Raw genomic sequence first — 18,816 nt, 5'->3', positions numbered from 1 at the left:
TAGAAAAGCAATGAGCAATTCAAGTGCTCCCAGTCAAACAAACCGCTTGTGGCACTAGTACTTGTACCCAATTACCAATTCAGCGAGAAAATAAAAAAGCAGTTTCAGTAGAGTCAGGGTGGGAAATCTCCAATTAGCACCAATTAGTGAAGTTGCTTCCTATAGCAGAATTCTGGGGACATAAGAAAAAAAATCTCCCAGAATGCCTATTGGAAGCATTTATTTACCAGGTGAAGGGACTCCTTCAGAATTACTTGATGAGGATTTGTGCCTGTGAGATTTGAATACAGATACTGCATGAAACTTGCCTGCTCGATTTGACTGGTCAATCATAGGCTGTACTATTCTTCTTCTGGCATTAATAAACCTGAAACACAAAGTATAGAAATCTGTTTGTCAGCTCAGGGCTGTACTTTTTTAAAAATCTTTCTTTCATTAGATCCCCCCCTCCTTTATTTAAAACTTTGGCATAGCCGTTGTGCAGAGGGGGAAAAAAACATTGAAAAAACGAAGAAAAAGAAGAAGACAACAACCACACATAACTTGCCCATTAGAAAAGTATTTACTAGGAGACAGTGAACTGCAAGTAAAAATCATGCACAATAAAACAGTTGACTAGACAAAAACACTACTTTTTAAAGCAACGTTTTGGTAAAAAACGTTCCACCCGGAGACTTGATTATTTATTTATCCCCATCCCGCACAATTCAGCTCCCATTGCAGCTGTCCATAAATGAGGTCCAGGCTTTGCTATTCGGTGCTTTCACAAGGTATTGTTAGGTCAGCAAAGCCATCAATTAAGCTGTCTGAAGTTTTATCACTAGCACAGCAGCAATAAGTGCGGCCCAGAAAGGACTCCTGCTCTTCTGCAACTCCTGCCGTTTAAGCCTGTAAAGTCAAGGGTCATTGGGAGGTCAGTGCCAGCTGGGGGCGACCTTTTCAACCACAAGTGGGACACCCAGGGCCAGAGAGCATAAGGCAACGTCCAGCCATAAACTGGGGCACCTTTCAACTTGATAGAAAGAAGGGTCTGCAGGTACATGTGTTTAATATTAGCTCCCAAATAGCGTCTTCTCCAATCAGGTCCTCTAATGAACGCAGCGTCCGAGTAACCTGAACATTAGGCAAAGCCCATTACTCGGCCAGGAAGGCCTGGATTTAATTTGGGGAGTAATCCAGAAATAAATGCTTGCATCTTTCCCCATTAAGTTAATATATAACAAACCACATCAGATGATTTTGCTCAAACTATCCTTGGCAAAATGATTTTTAAAAAACATTTATTTTAATTGCACAGATTAGTTCAGGCCGTTTGTAGTGATTCACAAGCCATAGTTTGATCTCTATTGTTTATACGTTCACCCTGTGTATGTTTGTTTCAGAACACTTCAGTAGCTATTTTCAGGTTCCGTTCCAAATTTCTCGATTTAGATTCAAGCCAGACAACCCTCAAAAAACATTTTAAAAAGTGAACAATTAATCCTGTTCTAGAATATTAAGTCTTTGTATAGCCCAAAATAATCTATTTGTACTGTATACTGACAAGCTCTGATTCAGTTCTCACTTAATAGAAATTTCAGTAAGCTTTAGATAAAGCCCACAGTTAATGCAAATAAATGCATTTACTAGATCATTCAGTAAAGCTTTGGTACCCAGCTTTTGGGCTCCAGATATGATCATGGCATTTTTTCCAGAATGTTTAATCCCACTTTTTTTATCAACAAAATGTAAACAACTGGATTGGCCATCTAACACAAGATGCATATATTGCTCCAAAGACTACTTAGACTACTTTGGATCTTTTTGTTTCCATATCAAAGGCATCACTTCCTATTTAAATACATGTCAGTTGTCGAAAATATCCTGCCTTATAATTAAACAAAAGCTAGGCTTTTTTTTTTAAAAAAAAGATCTTGTTTCTCTTGATAATAATGATTTCTGTCACCAAGGATATATTCCTAGTGTAACAGGGTGAGTTCAAGACATATTTCTGTCCTCCAAGACAAAGGTCCTTGATAGGGCATGGTTTGCTTTCCAGGAACTGCCACACTGACCAAACATGGACTGACCCAGCCTTCTGCAGCCAGCATGTCTTTTATCAGCTGAAGTTAACGCCAAAAGAGATTAGCAGAAAAGCCTGATAAGACTGTTTTCTCTTCAATGAGCTTCTAATGGTGTATGCAGATGGCAGGGTTTAAAGAGGGAGAAACAAGCACGTACTGTACTTGGGCTGGTAACACACAACAGATTCCCCTACACTCTGAGCCTCGCTGACCCTTGCTTTCTTCAACCTAGCCACTCATAAGGTAAATTAAATTGCTTTTTCAGTTTTTATTTCAGCTTCAACCACTTTTTATTATTTACATCTGGTGGTCCCCTTATTTATGTCCCTTTCCACTTCCTTACAACACTCCTTTACTCAGAGGACTGCAATGCATTATGGTTCTTCATTCTCAGCAGGAGAACACTACACTGTCTTCAAACAAATAATTAAAGGGAAGGTTAAAGGGGTTCACCTAAAGGTCATATCTTTAGAAACTGGTCAGAATGTATACGTTAATTTAAAAGGGGGGAAGGCATCCTCTCAAGATTTTTTTTTTAAAAAAATGCAGTTTATGCAACACTCAGACTATTCATAATCTTTCGGCCAAAAGGACACAAAACAGACATTTATGAACATAATTAAAAAACATATTCTGTGGCTAATGTTTATTACATCAACAAGTTGTCAGGGCAGAAACTTTAGCGAGATGATTTGAAAGTCCAGGGAGTGCTTGGATATTCTTCCTGTACAGCACAATTTTGTGTGGGGACACATCTCTTTAAGAGAACTATCATAAGAGACAGTTGATATGTTAATTGATTCAACAGATAGTGTGTGAAAAAACACTGGAAGACCAAGGTCAGTGATACTTAAGTTTTGAGGGACCCCTTCATTTTTTTGGGAGGGGGGAGAGATCACACGGAAGGGGGGCACAAGGTTACAGGAAAGAAAAGGCAGACAAAGGGTAATTCTCTTAAATAAAGATAATTTCTAGTGTTGCAGTATGAGGTAGAAGAGTCTGGAGCAACTGTTCCTCCTTTGGCTGTGACTGGCTGGCTCTAGGAGAAAAATTCTGTACTCAATTTTACATCTTTTACAATGCCAATTACAGGATCTTTAGCATATTAGAGCATTTCTTCAAACCTTTGCACTTATATCCTTAATTTCCTCCTGTGTACATGGCTTTCCTTTCTACTTTATCTTTAAAGTAATCCTGTAAGGTAGGTCAGGTCGAAAGATAGTAACAGGCCTAAGAATTTCATAGCTCAGTGTGGTCTAGAATCTTAATCTTCCAATCCTGTGCATTGTGCCCAAAGCAAGGCATATAAAATATGTATACATCCCCAGAAAGGCTCCACCCCCTCGCTTCTATGACAATGTCCATCAGGTCACATGACAAAGAAACAATTACCAGCTTGGGAGCCTTTGCAAAGTTACATCATCATCATCATCATCATCATCATCAACATCATCATCACTACTCCTCCTCCCCCTTCATTTTCCCAGTCCAGGAATCTAAATAGTTTACAACAAAAAAACCCACATCTTTAAAAATTCACAAAATGTAGAATCTTAAGAGTGGAAGTTGTTCAGTTTATGAAGCTAATTAAAATCAATTAATTTAAGAAATAAGTTGGATATTTGCTTCTAAAACAGGGAAATGTATTAATTTTATTTTTAACTATAGCAATTGGCCTAAGATGGAATCTGAGCAGCAATATCCAGAATTAATTAAAATGAATTACATTATGAATAATTGGAGATTTGCTAATGAACAAAGGCCACATGATTAACTTAAGTTAAATGTTCAAAATGAGTGTTTTTCCAGAATTAAGCTCTTAATTAAGTGATTTATTATTTAAATAAACTACTACTACTACTACTATCCTGTTTTTTCCTAGTTTGGTCCTCAAAAGCTACAACAGTTAAAACAAATATTGTTAAAATTTACAGCATACAAAAGTTGAAAAACAATTAAACCATCTAAAACCTGCAAGCAGTTAAAACAAAATAAAACAACAGTGACAAATAGAAGTATAGCACATTTTACAAGGCCTATTTGAAAAATAAATTCTCAAAGCCCTACCAAGATAAATAAGTTGTAGCTGTTTGAGCGAAGATAGTAGACAGGGTGCCAGATGAGCCTCTCTGAGAAGGGAGGGCCTGGAAGCAGCTACTGAGAAGGCTCTTTCTTCTGTTTCCACCAAATGCACATCTAAAGACCTCTCCAGAAAGTCCTCTCCAGAAGATTTCAAAACATTAGTAAGTTCATATGGGAGTCCTCCCAATAACCTGGACTTGAACTTCATACTGTAGGTCATCACTTTAAATTGTGCCCATAAACAATGTTAAAGGGCAAACAAATGTCTTTCAACCCAATTGGCAATTTATACAAAGATCAGTCTTTTATATTTTGGCAACATTACTTCTTTTTTTTGTCAGACCTTCACTTTGGGAACTATAAGATTTGGGTCATAAGACTCAAGAATTGTTTGAGTGAGGCGAAAGATTTTTCGCCACCTTGGCAGTGTGTTTGGACTGTGTGTTTCAGGATGTAAAGAAGCTGTACTGATGGTAGATGGATAGAATTTCTCAAATCAGCTGGCTTTTGCCAAGAAGTTAGACTAAATCTGCTAAACGGCTACTGGGCAGCAGAAGGTAGATCTCGCAAAGACAATAGTTGTGGCAACAGTAAACCACTTTTAAATGCCTTTAGTTGAAAATCCGACAATGATGAGGAAATTCAAAATGAAGCAATTTATAGTGTTGGAAGATGAGACTTCCAGGTGAAGACGTATTGGGGAATAACCAAAGATAAGTACAAGTAGCACTGTGTCAACTGAGACAACTTGAACTCAAGCTGAAAGGATATTCAGCTGCTGACAGTTTTCACATAATTGAAATGCTCAATATACTCCTCAGTCTCCAAAGAAACAGATCAATTGGGACTATAGTAACTTTCATACTATTTACTAGTCTCCTATGCAACCAAAGACATAGACAAGATTTTGCAAAAGCTTTATAAACAATGAAAAATGTCAGATGCTAAAGCTGGTGCAGAAATGGGAGAGGCATTAGCTGATCATATTGCAAACATATGTTGGATAATGGAGGTTAGTAATATAAATAACTGCTATACTGGATTTATAAACATAGTAAAAATGGAAAACTCATATTTCTAAAAGGAAACATTTTTATGCATATAATCTGACATACTATTTTAGACACATGTAGAAAATGCAGGTGAAGTAAAAGTGAAAATGTTTGTAAATGACGATATTAAATTTGCAATCAAATACCTCAGAATAACAGAAAGATTGTTTTTATGGTAAAACAACAAAAACAACAACCTCCAGTAATATTTCACACATCTGGAGACTCCCTAGGATTGTCACCTACATTTTGGTAAAGTTTTTAGTTTAGCAAGGTTAAAGTGGTGGGTTCTAGGATAGGATTGTTATACCTGGCATTAGCTGAAGGCTTAATGGAATGAAATATAAATCATACAGGTTCCAAAAAAAGGTTTTGCAAAGAAAAGTGGAGGAAGTAGATCAAGCTCCTTGCTGACATCAAGAAGAGAAAACTTATCCTCCCAAATTATTATTAGTCTGACTTGGCCACGGTAGTCCACACTCTGGTTACATCCCGCCTAGACTACTGCAATGCTCTCTACGTGGGGTTGCCCTTGAAGACGGCCCGGAAGCTTCAATTAGTCCAACGTGCGGCAGCCATGATTCTAACAGGAGCGGAACGCAGGGAGCATACGACCCCCCTGTTGTGCCAGCTCCACTGGCTACTGATCTGCTACCGGGCTCAATTCAAAGTGCTGGCGTTGGCCTATAAAGCCTTAAATGGTTCCGGCCCAAGCTACCTATCTAACCGCATCTCTGCCTATGAACCCACCAGGACTTTGAGATCTTCCGGGGAGGCCCTGCTCTTGATCCCGCCTGCTTCTCAAGCACGGCTGGCGGGGATGAGAGATAGGGCCTTCTCGGTGGTGGCTCCCCGGCTGTGGAACGCCCTTCCCACAGACATTAGGCTAGCACCATCTCTAATGGTATTCCTCAAAAAAGTGAAGACCTGGCTGTTTGTGCAGGCGTTCGAATAACTAGTGCAAGGATTGGTAATGAACATAGGAATGGAACAATGGATGACGAATCTGGATTATGTTTTGATGATGAGACGATTGTGATTGGTTATTGTAGTAATTGTTTATTGATTGGGTAATGTGTTAAGTTGTTAATTGTTGTTATATGCTGCATTGCATTATTGCTGTTTTTATTGGTTGTGAACCGCTGTGAGTCGCCTTCGGGCTGAGAACAGCGGTATATAAGTAAAGTAAAGTAAATAAATAATAATAATTATTTATTTCTATCCCACTTTTCTCCCACGGTGAGACTCAGAGAAAAGAAGAGAAAAGAGAAAATAAGAATCCCATTCCCTACAATAACTGAAAACCCCCCATGATTTTATCATGTTTATTAAAAGTTGAAACAAATCAAGAAGTATATTGCTCATAATGCTTCAAAGACATATTATTTTCAACCATTGTTATCGTTAGAGAATATTCAACAGGTTAAATGTGAAGTTCCCGAAATTCCTTTTCCACTGTTCCACAGTTTTTCATTCAGTTGGAAGCTTTGGAGATGTTCATTTTTCTAACAGTAAAAGTAACACAGTTTATGAAAAAAAGAAGAGGATTGTTTTTTGTTCCTCAACAGTAGTGTGTGAAAATGGCGATAATTTTCCCTCGGGTTTTGTTCCAGCTCACTGTATGGCACTGACATTTTCAGTAGAGGGCTGGCATGCTTTGAACATGTAAAACAAATCCAAATTTGTTCACTTTTAATGGAAAAATTAATTTTTGTTCAAATGACATTTCAGAATTTGGAATGCACATATGACATGGGTCCTGCTGAGAAATTTAATCAATTTCAAATTGAACAAAACCATTTTTTTTAACTTAAAAGTCATCTGATTTTTCATCAAACCACTTCAACATAAAATACTGTATAGTTAGAGTACATGAGAAAAGTGTTGTAGTAAAGTGCTGTAATGTTGGAAGTACCATAAACCATCTATGGAGAAAAAATCCAGCTTCCATGGGATATATACATTCATCCCATCACAAAGCAATTTTGGTTGGAATTAACATTCCAGTTCAAGAAGTTATTTTTAAATGTGCAAATTTGAATTTCTATCAGCCAGAAGTAGAAAGAAAGCATGTTATCTGCTAAAAAATTATGCTATTCTGTCTCCCCACCCCAACCCCCATTTTCATCTTCATTATATTGTCTATTTGTGTTCAGTCATAACATTTGATCAAGTGGTTCCCAGTGACCTTTGACAACATATATACTAGAAAGCCATGAGATGGAGCCAAACTATAGTGTAATCATCAGAGATAGATGAAGGTATTCAAGGAGAGCCCAATGCATATATATCTGGAAGAAAATACTACTGTTCGAAAGGATTTAATATCAAGGAAGTGTGCAATACATTACATCCTTCATATCTTGGATTTGCCAAGAGCAGATAGGATGACAAATACAATATTTACATAAATGTAAAAACAACTGAAGACAACCCTGGATCATAACTTATCTAACTATGACATGCTTTAGAATCCCGATAGTTACTTAAATTTATAGGGAATTGTAATTTCTCTTTTTAAAATGTAAGTGTAATCCTAGTTATGTTTACCCATATGTAAGCCTCACTGACTTCAGTGATTATTCTCTGGAAAATGATTTAATGGTGTATTTTAAAATAGTGTTATGATTGAATGGCACCAGCCAGTTCATTTTGCATTAAAACATAATAGATAATGGAGGAATCTGTTATCCAGGATTATAAATATACCATGAATATCAGCAGTGAATAATAACCAGCTAAAGAAATAAATAAAGCTACTAATATTAAGAGTAATAAAATTGCTGCTACACAAAGACATTGATAGACACTGATTTTCATTACAAGCTTTCAAAAAATTTTAACCTATGCAGATTTTTTTTATTTCCCTTGGAATGTGGATGGCAATAAACACTATTCTGTGAATGTAATCACATCTGATGCCACATAACAAAACATCTCAGCAGGTCATGATTTCCAGAGTAATGTCTGCTGCCTTTCTATAATGCCATAAGATTATTCATATGCAATTATTTATCATACTGCAGGAGAGATCTTTCAGAGGCACTTGAAAGCCAGGGAGGAGAAAAACAGACAGACTTCCTTAGCTATTCATATCTTTAAGATAAAATGCTAAGTCAATAGACATAAGTTGTGGTATATTGCCTTACCTTGCCCTTGATTTATTGAAGATGGGAATCAACTAGAAACTGAATTACTTTGAAAGTTTTATTGCTGATGTTAAAATTTCAGGTCTGTATACATAGATTTTATAGATTTACTAAGTACTTTTTTTTTTTTTGTAAATTTGGAACCTTTTTATTTTGAGAGTATGTACACTGGAATAACCAGTCTATGCATAAAATTGATACCTTTCAGCTCATTCTTGAAATGACCACTCAACTATTTTTGTTGTGAAATCCTCTGACTTTTAGATAAATTGTTAGTTACTTCTATAACTTCATATTAGATTTTTGACTGTTCTGTATAGGTGACTGATTAATTGGCAAAGCTGATGTCAGTTTGCTTTTTGATCTTTATGATATTGTTTAATGAAATCTTTATCTTATTCAGTAGAAATTAAGTTTACTAATCACTTTTGCCTATTGTAGAAGGATGTTTAAAAATAATTTGATCGAAACATGTGAAGAGATCAATGTGTGCTTACATGTCCTGCACTATGGGCATCTCTGATTAGCTTGTCATCTACCTTGAAGAAGATGTAGCCCGATTCTCCTACGCTATATAGCAGGCCAGCTGTTAGCTGTCTGTCAAGCACCTAAAGTGGACAAGTAGTCCAGGAGCAAAAATGTCACTCCTTTGATCTGGCAAGGAGCAGCTGCTGATTTATAGAGTAGGACTTTGTTCTTCCGTTCTATTTTACTTTCTTTCCTAAGGCAGAACCACAAAATCCAGTAGAAAAAAAAAGTGCCGTTCTCCGCAACATCAACAAGCTCTGACAACTGCAACAGGGTTTTTCTTGGCCCTAACAAAGCTCTCAGGCATCTCCTTTGACGCTCACCTTTTCCTCCTCCCCCCTTCTTCTTTTTGCAATGCGGTAGTTATTGTTTAATTCAGCTTCTGTAAATGGAATGGACTGTGGCCAGCAAGCCTGGGGCATAAACACACCTGTATGAAAGAAGCCTTATTGTAGCAACCATCTACAACCAACCTGTACATGCACTGCTGGTTCTTGAGTTCAGAAGCTACACTCATTTCCTGACAGCAAATTTTGCCTTAAGTGAACAACCTTTTTTCATATCTGTTGTCCTGTCTTGACCACACTTGGACATTCTTTCATACCTATTAGATCTGAAGGCAAAAGTATTAAGACATGGAAATATGTATTTTATCTACTTGCGGGCTCAGAGGAGCTTTGGAAAATTGTTATAACTGTAATATACAGTTCGCACAATATATATTGCGCTGAAAAAAATGGAGATATATTGATCCTTAAGGTGTTTGCACTGGTTTAAAGACATGGTGTCAATATAAGAGCCACAAGCAGGTAATGATGCTGCACTGATTTATTAAAGATTATTGAGGAAAAAACACAAAAAGCAATGGGGTTTAATACTGAAAAAAACAAAATAACAACAACTTGAAACAGTGACCTTGCATGGTCAGATGTTTTATGGTCAGATGTTTTAAGGAACCAATCACCTTTTATGAGGTACTGAGTGATCCTCTCTCCCACAAAAATGTTATAGAGTTCTATTTTAAGATTTCTTTTCTAGGAACTTTGCTGTTAATATCATTACTGCCTAATTTTGATTTCAAAACACTACAAAGTATTGTATTACATAACAGATGGGCATAACCTTCTCTATACTGTTAATGTAAAGGAAACCTATACAAAACATAACAGATTTATGAAATGATGTGTATGAGTGCATCTTATTTACATGCTTTTAATACTGCTGCATAAGAAAACAAAGGGAAATGCTATGGGAGGAGTGATTAGATGAACAGAGATGTAGCCATAATTATTCCTCCAGGGTAATGAGTTCCCATGTAGGTATGTGCATATTTTCCTTTGGAGTCTTATTACTAAAGAAGAGAAGGCAGGAAAGCAATATAGTCATAACCCAGGGATAAACCCAAAGGATAATTTAGCAGAATTCCTTGATGGGGATTTAGTTTGTAACTGAGATATAATTGTGCTCCAGCCTTCACAGAATGTAACAGGGGACGATGTAATCCTTGGAGCTTTCATGCTCAAAAAGCAGTGCCCCCCCCCCCTTCCTTTTGCATAACTGGAAGGACAGTTCTGGATGCATGATGTTATTATCACAATAAGCAAGGAAGACCTTGCAGCCACTTGAACAATGTGCACACTTAAGCTCCTCAGAGAGTATCTGAGGCAAAAACTACAAATCAAAGCAAAAACAGCAATTAGCATCTGTTTTCTGAATCAAATCAGAAAGTAGTATAAATGAGAAGGGGTGCACAAGTTGAAAAAGCATGCCAAGACAAACTATTTTAGCAATAACAAGGAAAATATAAGTAAAAAGAAGGTAAATGTTCTGGCACAGATCCATAAAACAAATTTTATATTACCTAGGAATATGCAATTTTCATTGAAAATTATGCCTACAGGACTCCTTCCTGCTGAATGGTATGAGAGATTTGTGATATGCTGCATGTTGGGGAAGGTTTAAAAACCAGTTACAAGAGCAGAGTAAGTTAGCTATTCCATTTGGCTAGTGGAAACCCATTGTGTCAGAATCTTCAGGACCTGGAAACTATTTCAATACAACTGTCTAGATCCAACATGGCAGATCTTTATGTAGGAGAAGAACTCTACGAGCTTGGCCAATGTACTATATATAGTTTAATATCAGGAAGTACAGTTGTATATGCATCATAATTCTCATTCAGACTCTGCTTAATTGATTAGATATGGCTTTTGAATGGGTTTCCCTCCTCCTAGGTGCTTGATTAATGTGAATAACAAATCGGTGTAATTGATAATTTACATTCATATAGTATTCACAGCACAGTGCTATGCATGTTTTCTTAGAAGTCTTTCTGCAACCTACATATATGTATGTATACTTCATTCAATTGTAGTACATTAAAAAAAAAGATAGATCAAGATTTTTTCCCCACTTATTTGTATGTGTGTCCGTCCCTAAGAATTGGATTAGTTGACAGGAGGGATTTCTTTTTTCTTCTCTTGGATTTAATAGTTGTTCTCTCCTCTGCTCTTTTCAATGCAACTATATTATTATCCACAAAATTTTTAGCATCACCATAATCATAAAATATATGGTTTATATGTTTATAAATCACAGGAGACTTAGCAGAATCCAGCAATATCACATCTGCTTTAATCTTAGTAAATTCTAGTCTGACAGCATCTAGTCTATGAGCCACATTGATTTTCCTGAAAGGAAATTTTTTGTCTCTTTGATTTTTGAAAATGTAAAACAAGGAGCCAGTGGGCAGTTGAAATAAGAAAACTGGGCTGAATGGCAGCTCCCATGAGTGCAGAGGACCTAACTGCCTTGTTTTCTGGAAACAGGTAATCTCTCATTCTTGCTACTTTCTGAACTGTACATGAATCCTGAACTTTAGAAATGGGACACTACATAGAAAATGAGAGCTGCATAGGCTCCCTATTCAGGGAGGCACTTATGCTAACTCAACTTCTATCACATGCATTTTAGACCAGAGGGATTCCCATCTCATCTGTACAAATGTTTCTCATCCACTGGTTCAGTTTACCAACACTGCTGTTTCAAGACATGCAACCTTTTGGTTTCTTGAATATTAAGGACCAAGTTCATCATTAGAAATTCAAATGCAGATCTGTTAATGATTCACTGTGCTAATTAGACATAATAGTTTTGGCGGTATGTAGTTTTAGATATACCAACAAGTAGGATTTTAAGGTGTAGGTAGAAACATATGTATGCATACACAATAATCATGGGTGAAAAGGCAGCGCCATCTTGTTTCTTTTAGAAATGGAAACAGTATTCAGAGACAGTCATGAAAGAAAGAAATACAGGGTTGTCCAGCATAATCAGAAAGCAGAGAAGATGGTGTTGTTTGTTGTACTATTTAAATGCATAGAATGTAAAATTGCCCATTGTCTAACACTGAAATTGTTTTTTAAAGCAAGAACAAATACAGTGAAAATGTGCCTAAGGATGCCCAAGAGACTAATTTCTTGCTAATATATTTGTCAATTCTATTTCACAAGTTTTAGGTCCATCAGTATCAAGTGACAATGTGTAAAACATTAACTTATTTTCAAGAGTGCACCACTTACTGGAAGAGCTTTGTTAGTCAAAACAATCTACATAATGTTTGCAACGAAGTTGCATACAGCAACTATACCTTTGAGGTGCTATATATCATTTTAAAAAGGCCTAAATTTTAGGAAATGCATTTATGTTTTGAGGTATTTATATGTTTTTGATGCTATATTGTCTTTAATGGGAATCATGTTTTTATTTCTTGGAGTCCCTATCTATGCATCACATCATCATCCAGAAGGCATACCTATAGTAAAGCCTATTTGGGATCCCACTCATCTCAGTTTGCACCTTCTCCATGGCTTCTGAATCTGCCAATATGGACCAAATCTGAGTTGGGCAGATGAAAAAAAAAAAAAAAAGCAGAATAGGGACAGAATAGGCAACCTCTATAATGTTCTCAACTACATTACATCTCTCCTCTCCTATGAGATGTTCAAGCTTGCATATATTTGTGAATTCATTTATACATACTGTTTTGCTGTTATTGTCTTCTTAAATAGTTGGTGTGCCGTTTTTGCTCATTATTTGTATAGTCACGATAGTTCCCCTGAAAGTGTTACAAATGTACTGCATTTTTATTAAGCTACCTTCTTTAAGCCTGGGATAAACTTATTGCTGAATTCCCCAACTGGAAATGTATTTCCATGCAAAGATTGCCCTTTTGGATACCATCCTGGGTATGAAAAAAGTTGTTGTGTGAGGAAATAGCAGGTAACTAGTACTAACCCATTTCTTCCTTGATGCCAGATCAGGGCTCTGATGTCAAGTGCTGGGGGCGGGGGCGGGGGAAATAATACACTTACATCACATATAACTTTTTCGGCTAGGTTGCCTGACCAGTCAGATTTTCTTGCATACTAGCCTTAAACACATCTCTGAATGAGGAACAGATCATTATACAACTGCTTTGCAAAAGCTAGCATACATTTGGGAAATGCAACCAGACAAATGTTTGAAAAGACTCTCTAGGTAATTCGCCCTGGACCTCAGAGACAACAACATATAAATGATGTGGGAAGGGAAGGAGAAAATAATACAAGTGATTGTTTTGGCAGAATCTTATAGGGTTTATAAATGTAATCTATGATGAATGAGTGTTGTAAGTTTAACAACAACAAAAGGATATTTAACAGACACATTTCTATGTATTTCAGCAATTCCCTGCTCTTGGTTCAAAGCAGGCAAGAATAAAACTGGTCTTTATCTATAACAGTTTTAAACATAACTTGGCCCTCAAATTCTCAGGAAAAGGTCAGCACAGGTGAAGGGCTTGGTTTCCATGAGCAATCCTGTCATTCAGACTAACAGCGGTGGTTCTCATATAGAAGAGGGAAAATGGCTCTATTGTTGGATTTATTGACTCCAGGGAGGGCAGCTACTCTATTATTACCATAGAGTGCTCACAACCTGAGCTCTGTGTTGGTCCACTTAAAATTACTATTTGCTGTGAAGGATTGGCAAAGCAATTCTTAAAATGATAGGGTGAAAGTAGAAGAAGCTCCATCAGGCGCTTTTCTTTTCCTGTAACCAAGAGTGAGCAGGGCATGATTCTTTCTGAGCCTGACCCACTTATTACCTTTTGTTCAGTTGTCTTTATTAACATATTAACTGACTAGATGGCCTTTAGAAATAAATGCACTTCATTAGGTAATTATGCCACAATAGCCTCTTATTAGAAAGAAAGCAATATTCAGTCAAAACACTTAAAAATGGACATAGCATGTGCCGTACACAAAGATGCAGTATATACATGCACAAAATTGTAAATATAAGAGCATTTCTACAAAATACACACTAAAGGGGCTTTCAGTTGTTTTTTTTTGTCTTCTTGTTGTTTTAAAAATAAGCAAAATGAGTTTAATTAGTCAGATGCCAAAATTATTTTCTTGTTACTGTTTTCTAGAATTGATTACAGCACATACATTACTTACCTTGAAACATTGCTCATATATTGTATTGATATTTTAAATAGTATAATGGTTTGCAACTAAGCACAAGCACTTAAAATGATATCTCTCGGAATAATTTTCTAACAAATTCTTTATACATCTAACACTTTGGCATAATGGCAGTTTAAAAGTAAACCAAGCAACCAAACTGCATACTAAAATGAAGAGAAGATGTGAGGGTGTAATAAAAATGATCTTCAGTACCCTGATATTTAGAAAGGAAAGACATACAAACTAATCAGAATTTGTTTCCTAGTGACATTCTCATAAGGCTTGCGATCAGGCATCATTAGCGGTTGTGTTTCCTTGCCTCTGGGTAGCGTATTACCTGTCTCTATTGTATCTACCTTATCTAAAAATAAAGGAATGCAAACTTTCTTTTTCTTCAAGTTTGCTTATTGTTTTTGAAATCCCTTTCTCACAAAAGCTTTAGCTGTCAAGAGGTTGCAAATGAAAAGTCAATACTGGTGCTATGTCATGTCATATTACATCCCTTAGGCTAGAGCTGGGGTGGCTGCCTGGCTCTGTGTTTAGGGTTGCTTTTTGTTGTTGCAGCTTTAGTACTATGCATTCTGCCTGCACACCTGCTTTCATTATGTTGTATAAAAGCACATTTCATTACAAAAAAGTCCAAGAGAGATCATAATGTGGAATTTTCTATATTTTAATTATGATTTGTTTTCCATAGCAAAAGACTACCACTTGAAAGAATGATTATTTATTTTCTTATTTATTCTCCAATTATGGGACTCAAGATATGGTCAGATATTTAAAATGTATTTACATTAAAATTATACATTTTTGACAGGCAGTTTTGAGGCTTCACTTTATCCCAGTGGTTCTCAACCTGTGGTTTCTCAGGTGCTTTGGCCTTCAACTCCCAGAAATCCTAACAGCTGGTAAACACTTAGGGACCCACAGATAGGTGACTGCCACCCCTGTTCACCCTCTGCATGTTTTTATGATGTGTTGACATTCGTGTCTATTCTGAGCTTACCAGACCTCAGGTTATTTTGATGAATGTGTATTGCTGCACTATAAGATCCAAGTAACAATTTGGATAATAGCTTATGTATTTAGACAGACGTTTGTATTGATTGTGGCTATAATACAGTTTGACTTCATACAAAACTTTAAAAACTATCCAGCTACTTTTAATATATCAAAAGCTGAAATATCCTTTTTTGCCTCTTATTCCTTCATGGCATTCTTATAGATATAAGTCTTTGAATGGTAAGTTTCCTTTCAAACTCTAATAGACTCTCAGTTAAACAGCACCCATGAGGATTGGTACATGCTGGATAAATGTAGTTTGTGGTTGCTTGAGAGTTACTATTAAAATAGGCCTAACTAATATTATACCATACTATAAACTCTGAAATGACTTGATATTAATATTAAAATACAATATCGAATACTGAAATATTCAGTAATATAATATTGAAATACAGTAATTAAAAGCAAATTGAGGTAAAGAAAGACAAGTTTAACTAAGGACCTCATCAGACAGTTGCTAGGCTCTGTTTCCATGTGCTGTGGAGTGGAGCCTCACGGAGATCATCACATGACACAAGGGCATTTCTAGTGGGACCCTGTGGGGCCATGTTTCCACAGCACATGGAAATGGAGCACAACAGCCATCATCAGGCATCAGGTGCTACCCAACTCCAAGTATTAGCAAGCAGAAGAAAGGCGGGGGAAAGCACAGTTAGTAGGGACAGGAAAAGTTAGTAGAAGACAGGGAAAGACAGAACATGTTAAGATGTTTCCCTCTGCTTTCCCCATTTCCTCCCACTCTGTATGATGTCCTTACTTTAATACAGTTTTACTGTTTTACAAAAGCAGCTTTCTGTTTAAAGTATTATTTCTTCAATATTTTGTTGGTTGCTTGAGAGTTCCAGTTATTTGAGTTCTGGTTGAGAGACCACTCTAGTTTCTCAGTCTATAAAATTATGCATATTTTGGGAGAAAGAAATTACATCTATCATTAGTATCTTATATTAGTAAATACAGTCCTCCTATACTGACCAGAGCAGAGCAATCTTAAGGCCACAGAGAAACAAGATAATGCATCAACATACTTGGGGGAGCCCTGGGGTAGGTGAAATATTTTTTTAATTACATATTTTCAAAAGAACTCAAGTTCCTGTTCTCCAAGATCAAGAGGACTCTCTGATATGGCAGAGCAGGCCCATAGCCAGGATTTTGTTTCGGGGGGGGGGGGGGGGGCTAAAAAAATTTCAGGGGGGGGGGTTGGGGAGGGGCTGAGTTTTGGGGGGGGTTGAGTCTGAGTGAAAGAGGGTCTAGCCTAGCAAACCTTTTGTATCATTACCCCAATACCCCCATGCATATGGGATATATTGATTATGATCATGATATGAATAAACATAACAGTTTAAATAATGCACCAGTAAGGCCTTTTTGCGAACCACCATGAGAATTTCGGGGGGGGGGGGGCTGAAGCCCCTCAAGCCCCCCCCCCCCCCCGGCTACATGCCTGTGGCAGAGCCAAGGAGAAAAAGAATGTGGACTATTCAATAGAAAAGAAATGTGGAAAATTAATGAGAAAATAAGACTATATTATAATAATTTATTGCAGATATCATATTTTCCTATTTATTAATCATTGCTCAAGAAAGATACAAACATTGTCCACATGGCTTCTACGACTTCATCAGATAGACTGATTGCCCGTTGTATGCTGCTTCCTCACTCCTTTCACCACGGAGCCCATTACATGAAGCACATCTACTTCCGCCCAGCATCTATGGCGAAAGGATAGAGAAAGCGGCATACACTGCTATGTCAGAAACACGGGAGGCTTCCTGTGTTGCCTTTCCTACAATGAGGGGTAGTGGCAGACACTTACCACCATGGGATGGAGCTGATGGTAAGTCGGGAGATGCAAGCCATGGGTGATGGGCTCTCTTCGCCTCCCCCCCCCCCAACACAACCCTATGGATTCACCACAATGCATGGCAGATCCATCACTTAATGTGATAAGGTCCCTAGGTAGCCCAAGAATACTCAACACCAGTGAAAGTTCAGCATACAAACTGTATATTGACCTAATTTCCCACTCTTGACAGTTGTAATAAACTTTAACCTCTACCTTCTAAGCTCTCCACAACCACAACTTGAAATTGCCCATATGTTATGCCAGCTAATGAACCAGCCATTAAAAAGAAACCACAGATCTATAACAATAGATTAGTAGGAAAATAAGTGTGAAGTAAATGCATGTGCATTAGAGAACAACAGCAAGGGAAAGAGCTGAACATAGATGATGTTTGGCCTTGAAAACAGAATATAGAAAAAGCTGTCCAACTACTACACGAGGAACTATTTATACCCTCCTAGTATCCTCCACACTGCACATACCAAAATACTTAGGGCCCTTCTAGACAGGTCTTATATAACAGGATCTGATTTTCTTGTTATCTCAGATTATCTAGCAGTGCGGACTCATTTATCCAGTTTAAAGCAGAAAGCCTGTGATCCTGGGATATAGGGCCTTCCTGGAAGGGCCCTGATGAAAGTACTTTCTTAATGGCTTCAGAGATAAAATGGATATTTGCAATCCTACGCACATTTTTTCAGGGAATGTTTGTTGGAACTGAGTGAACACACTTAGAGTTTTGCTGCATTTCATTTCAAAAGTCAATTTTGATTTGGTATAAAAATACAAAAATTAAGTCAGATTTACCACACAATCTTGTGTGTGTTTACTCAGAAGTAAGCTTGTTCTCAGCAAAGTAGTCAGAGCATTTTAGCCACTAACTAATTTAATGGGAAGTGGATTGACCAGAAATTCAAGATAATTACAAAAATGAAGTCTATGTATTGGCTTTTTATTTACAACATACAGCATGGGAACTTAAAATAAGTAAAAGTTGCAGCCAGTTGGTTTCCTGTTATTGGGAACACACTGATTATCTTAGCTGTCCCACCAGTAGAAAGGCTGGATGATGTAATAATACATTTGGCAAAAATGGCATCCACAGGTTTGTTTGTTTTTTAATTTTAGAGGAAAGAGAAGTAAGAGAACAATGGCTGAAGAAGAGTTCTTTGGGGAAGAAGACCAGGACAGAGCAGAAAGGAAGACTGTCATTCATCAAAAAAGAAAAGGCTGCGTTGTAGTCATTATCCTATAATTGCCAGTATGGACAAAAAAGGAGAACAAAAGGCAATGGTTACAAAGAATTCCCAATGTTTGTGTATTTTTCAAAGTGTAAAATCATTTTTAAAAATGGGATCTATATGAAACACTCTGAAACAAATATCAGCAAGCATCACAACGCAATTTCAAAATAAGGTACATGAATATCCCTTCACTGAAGGAGCCTGAAAAATATTGAACTGCACTTAACTTGTACTGCTTCTCTTCTCCCTTTCCACCAATCATGTATTAAGTACGAATTAA

At 37.0% G+C, this 18,816-nt stretch overlaps 1 protein-coding gene and 1 long non-coding RNA gene across 9 annotated transcripts in view; one reads left to right on the top strand and one right to left on the bottom strand.

Annotated features, from left to right (window-relative positions):
• The window catches only part of MEIS2 (Meis homeobox 2), a 224,536-nt gene that overhangs the window by 6,417 nt on the left and 199,303 nt on the right, over positions 1–18,816 (bottom strand). For all 8 annotated transcript variants that reach the window (XM_060759893.2, XM_060759933.2, XM_060759918.2 and 5 more), the window contains one exon: positions 309–367. In XM_060759893.2, coding sequence (XP_060615876.2) covers positions 309–367 — 59 coding nt within the window. The remainder of the gene's footprint in view (positions 1–308; positions 368–18,816) is intronic.
• LOC137095825 (uncharacterized) lies at positions 2,227–18,596 on the top strand. Its single transcript, XR_010908986.1, has 2 exons — positions 2,227–2,306; positions 18,421–18,596. It is a non-coding gene; the product is annotated as an uncharacterized lncRNA (long non-coding RNA).

This window comes from Anolis sagrei, chromosome 1 (genome assembly GCF_037176765.1).
Source record: "Anolis sagrei isolate rAnoSag1 chromosome 1, rAnoSag1.mat, whole genome shotgun sequence".
Taxonomy (NCBI): domain Eukaryota; kingdom Metazoa; phylum Chordata; class Lepidosauria; order Squamata; family Dactyloidae; genus Anolis; species Anolis sagrei.
Note: the sequence above shows the minus strand (reverse complement) of the source record. Positions and strands in the feature narration are given on the sequence as shown.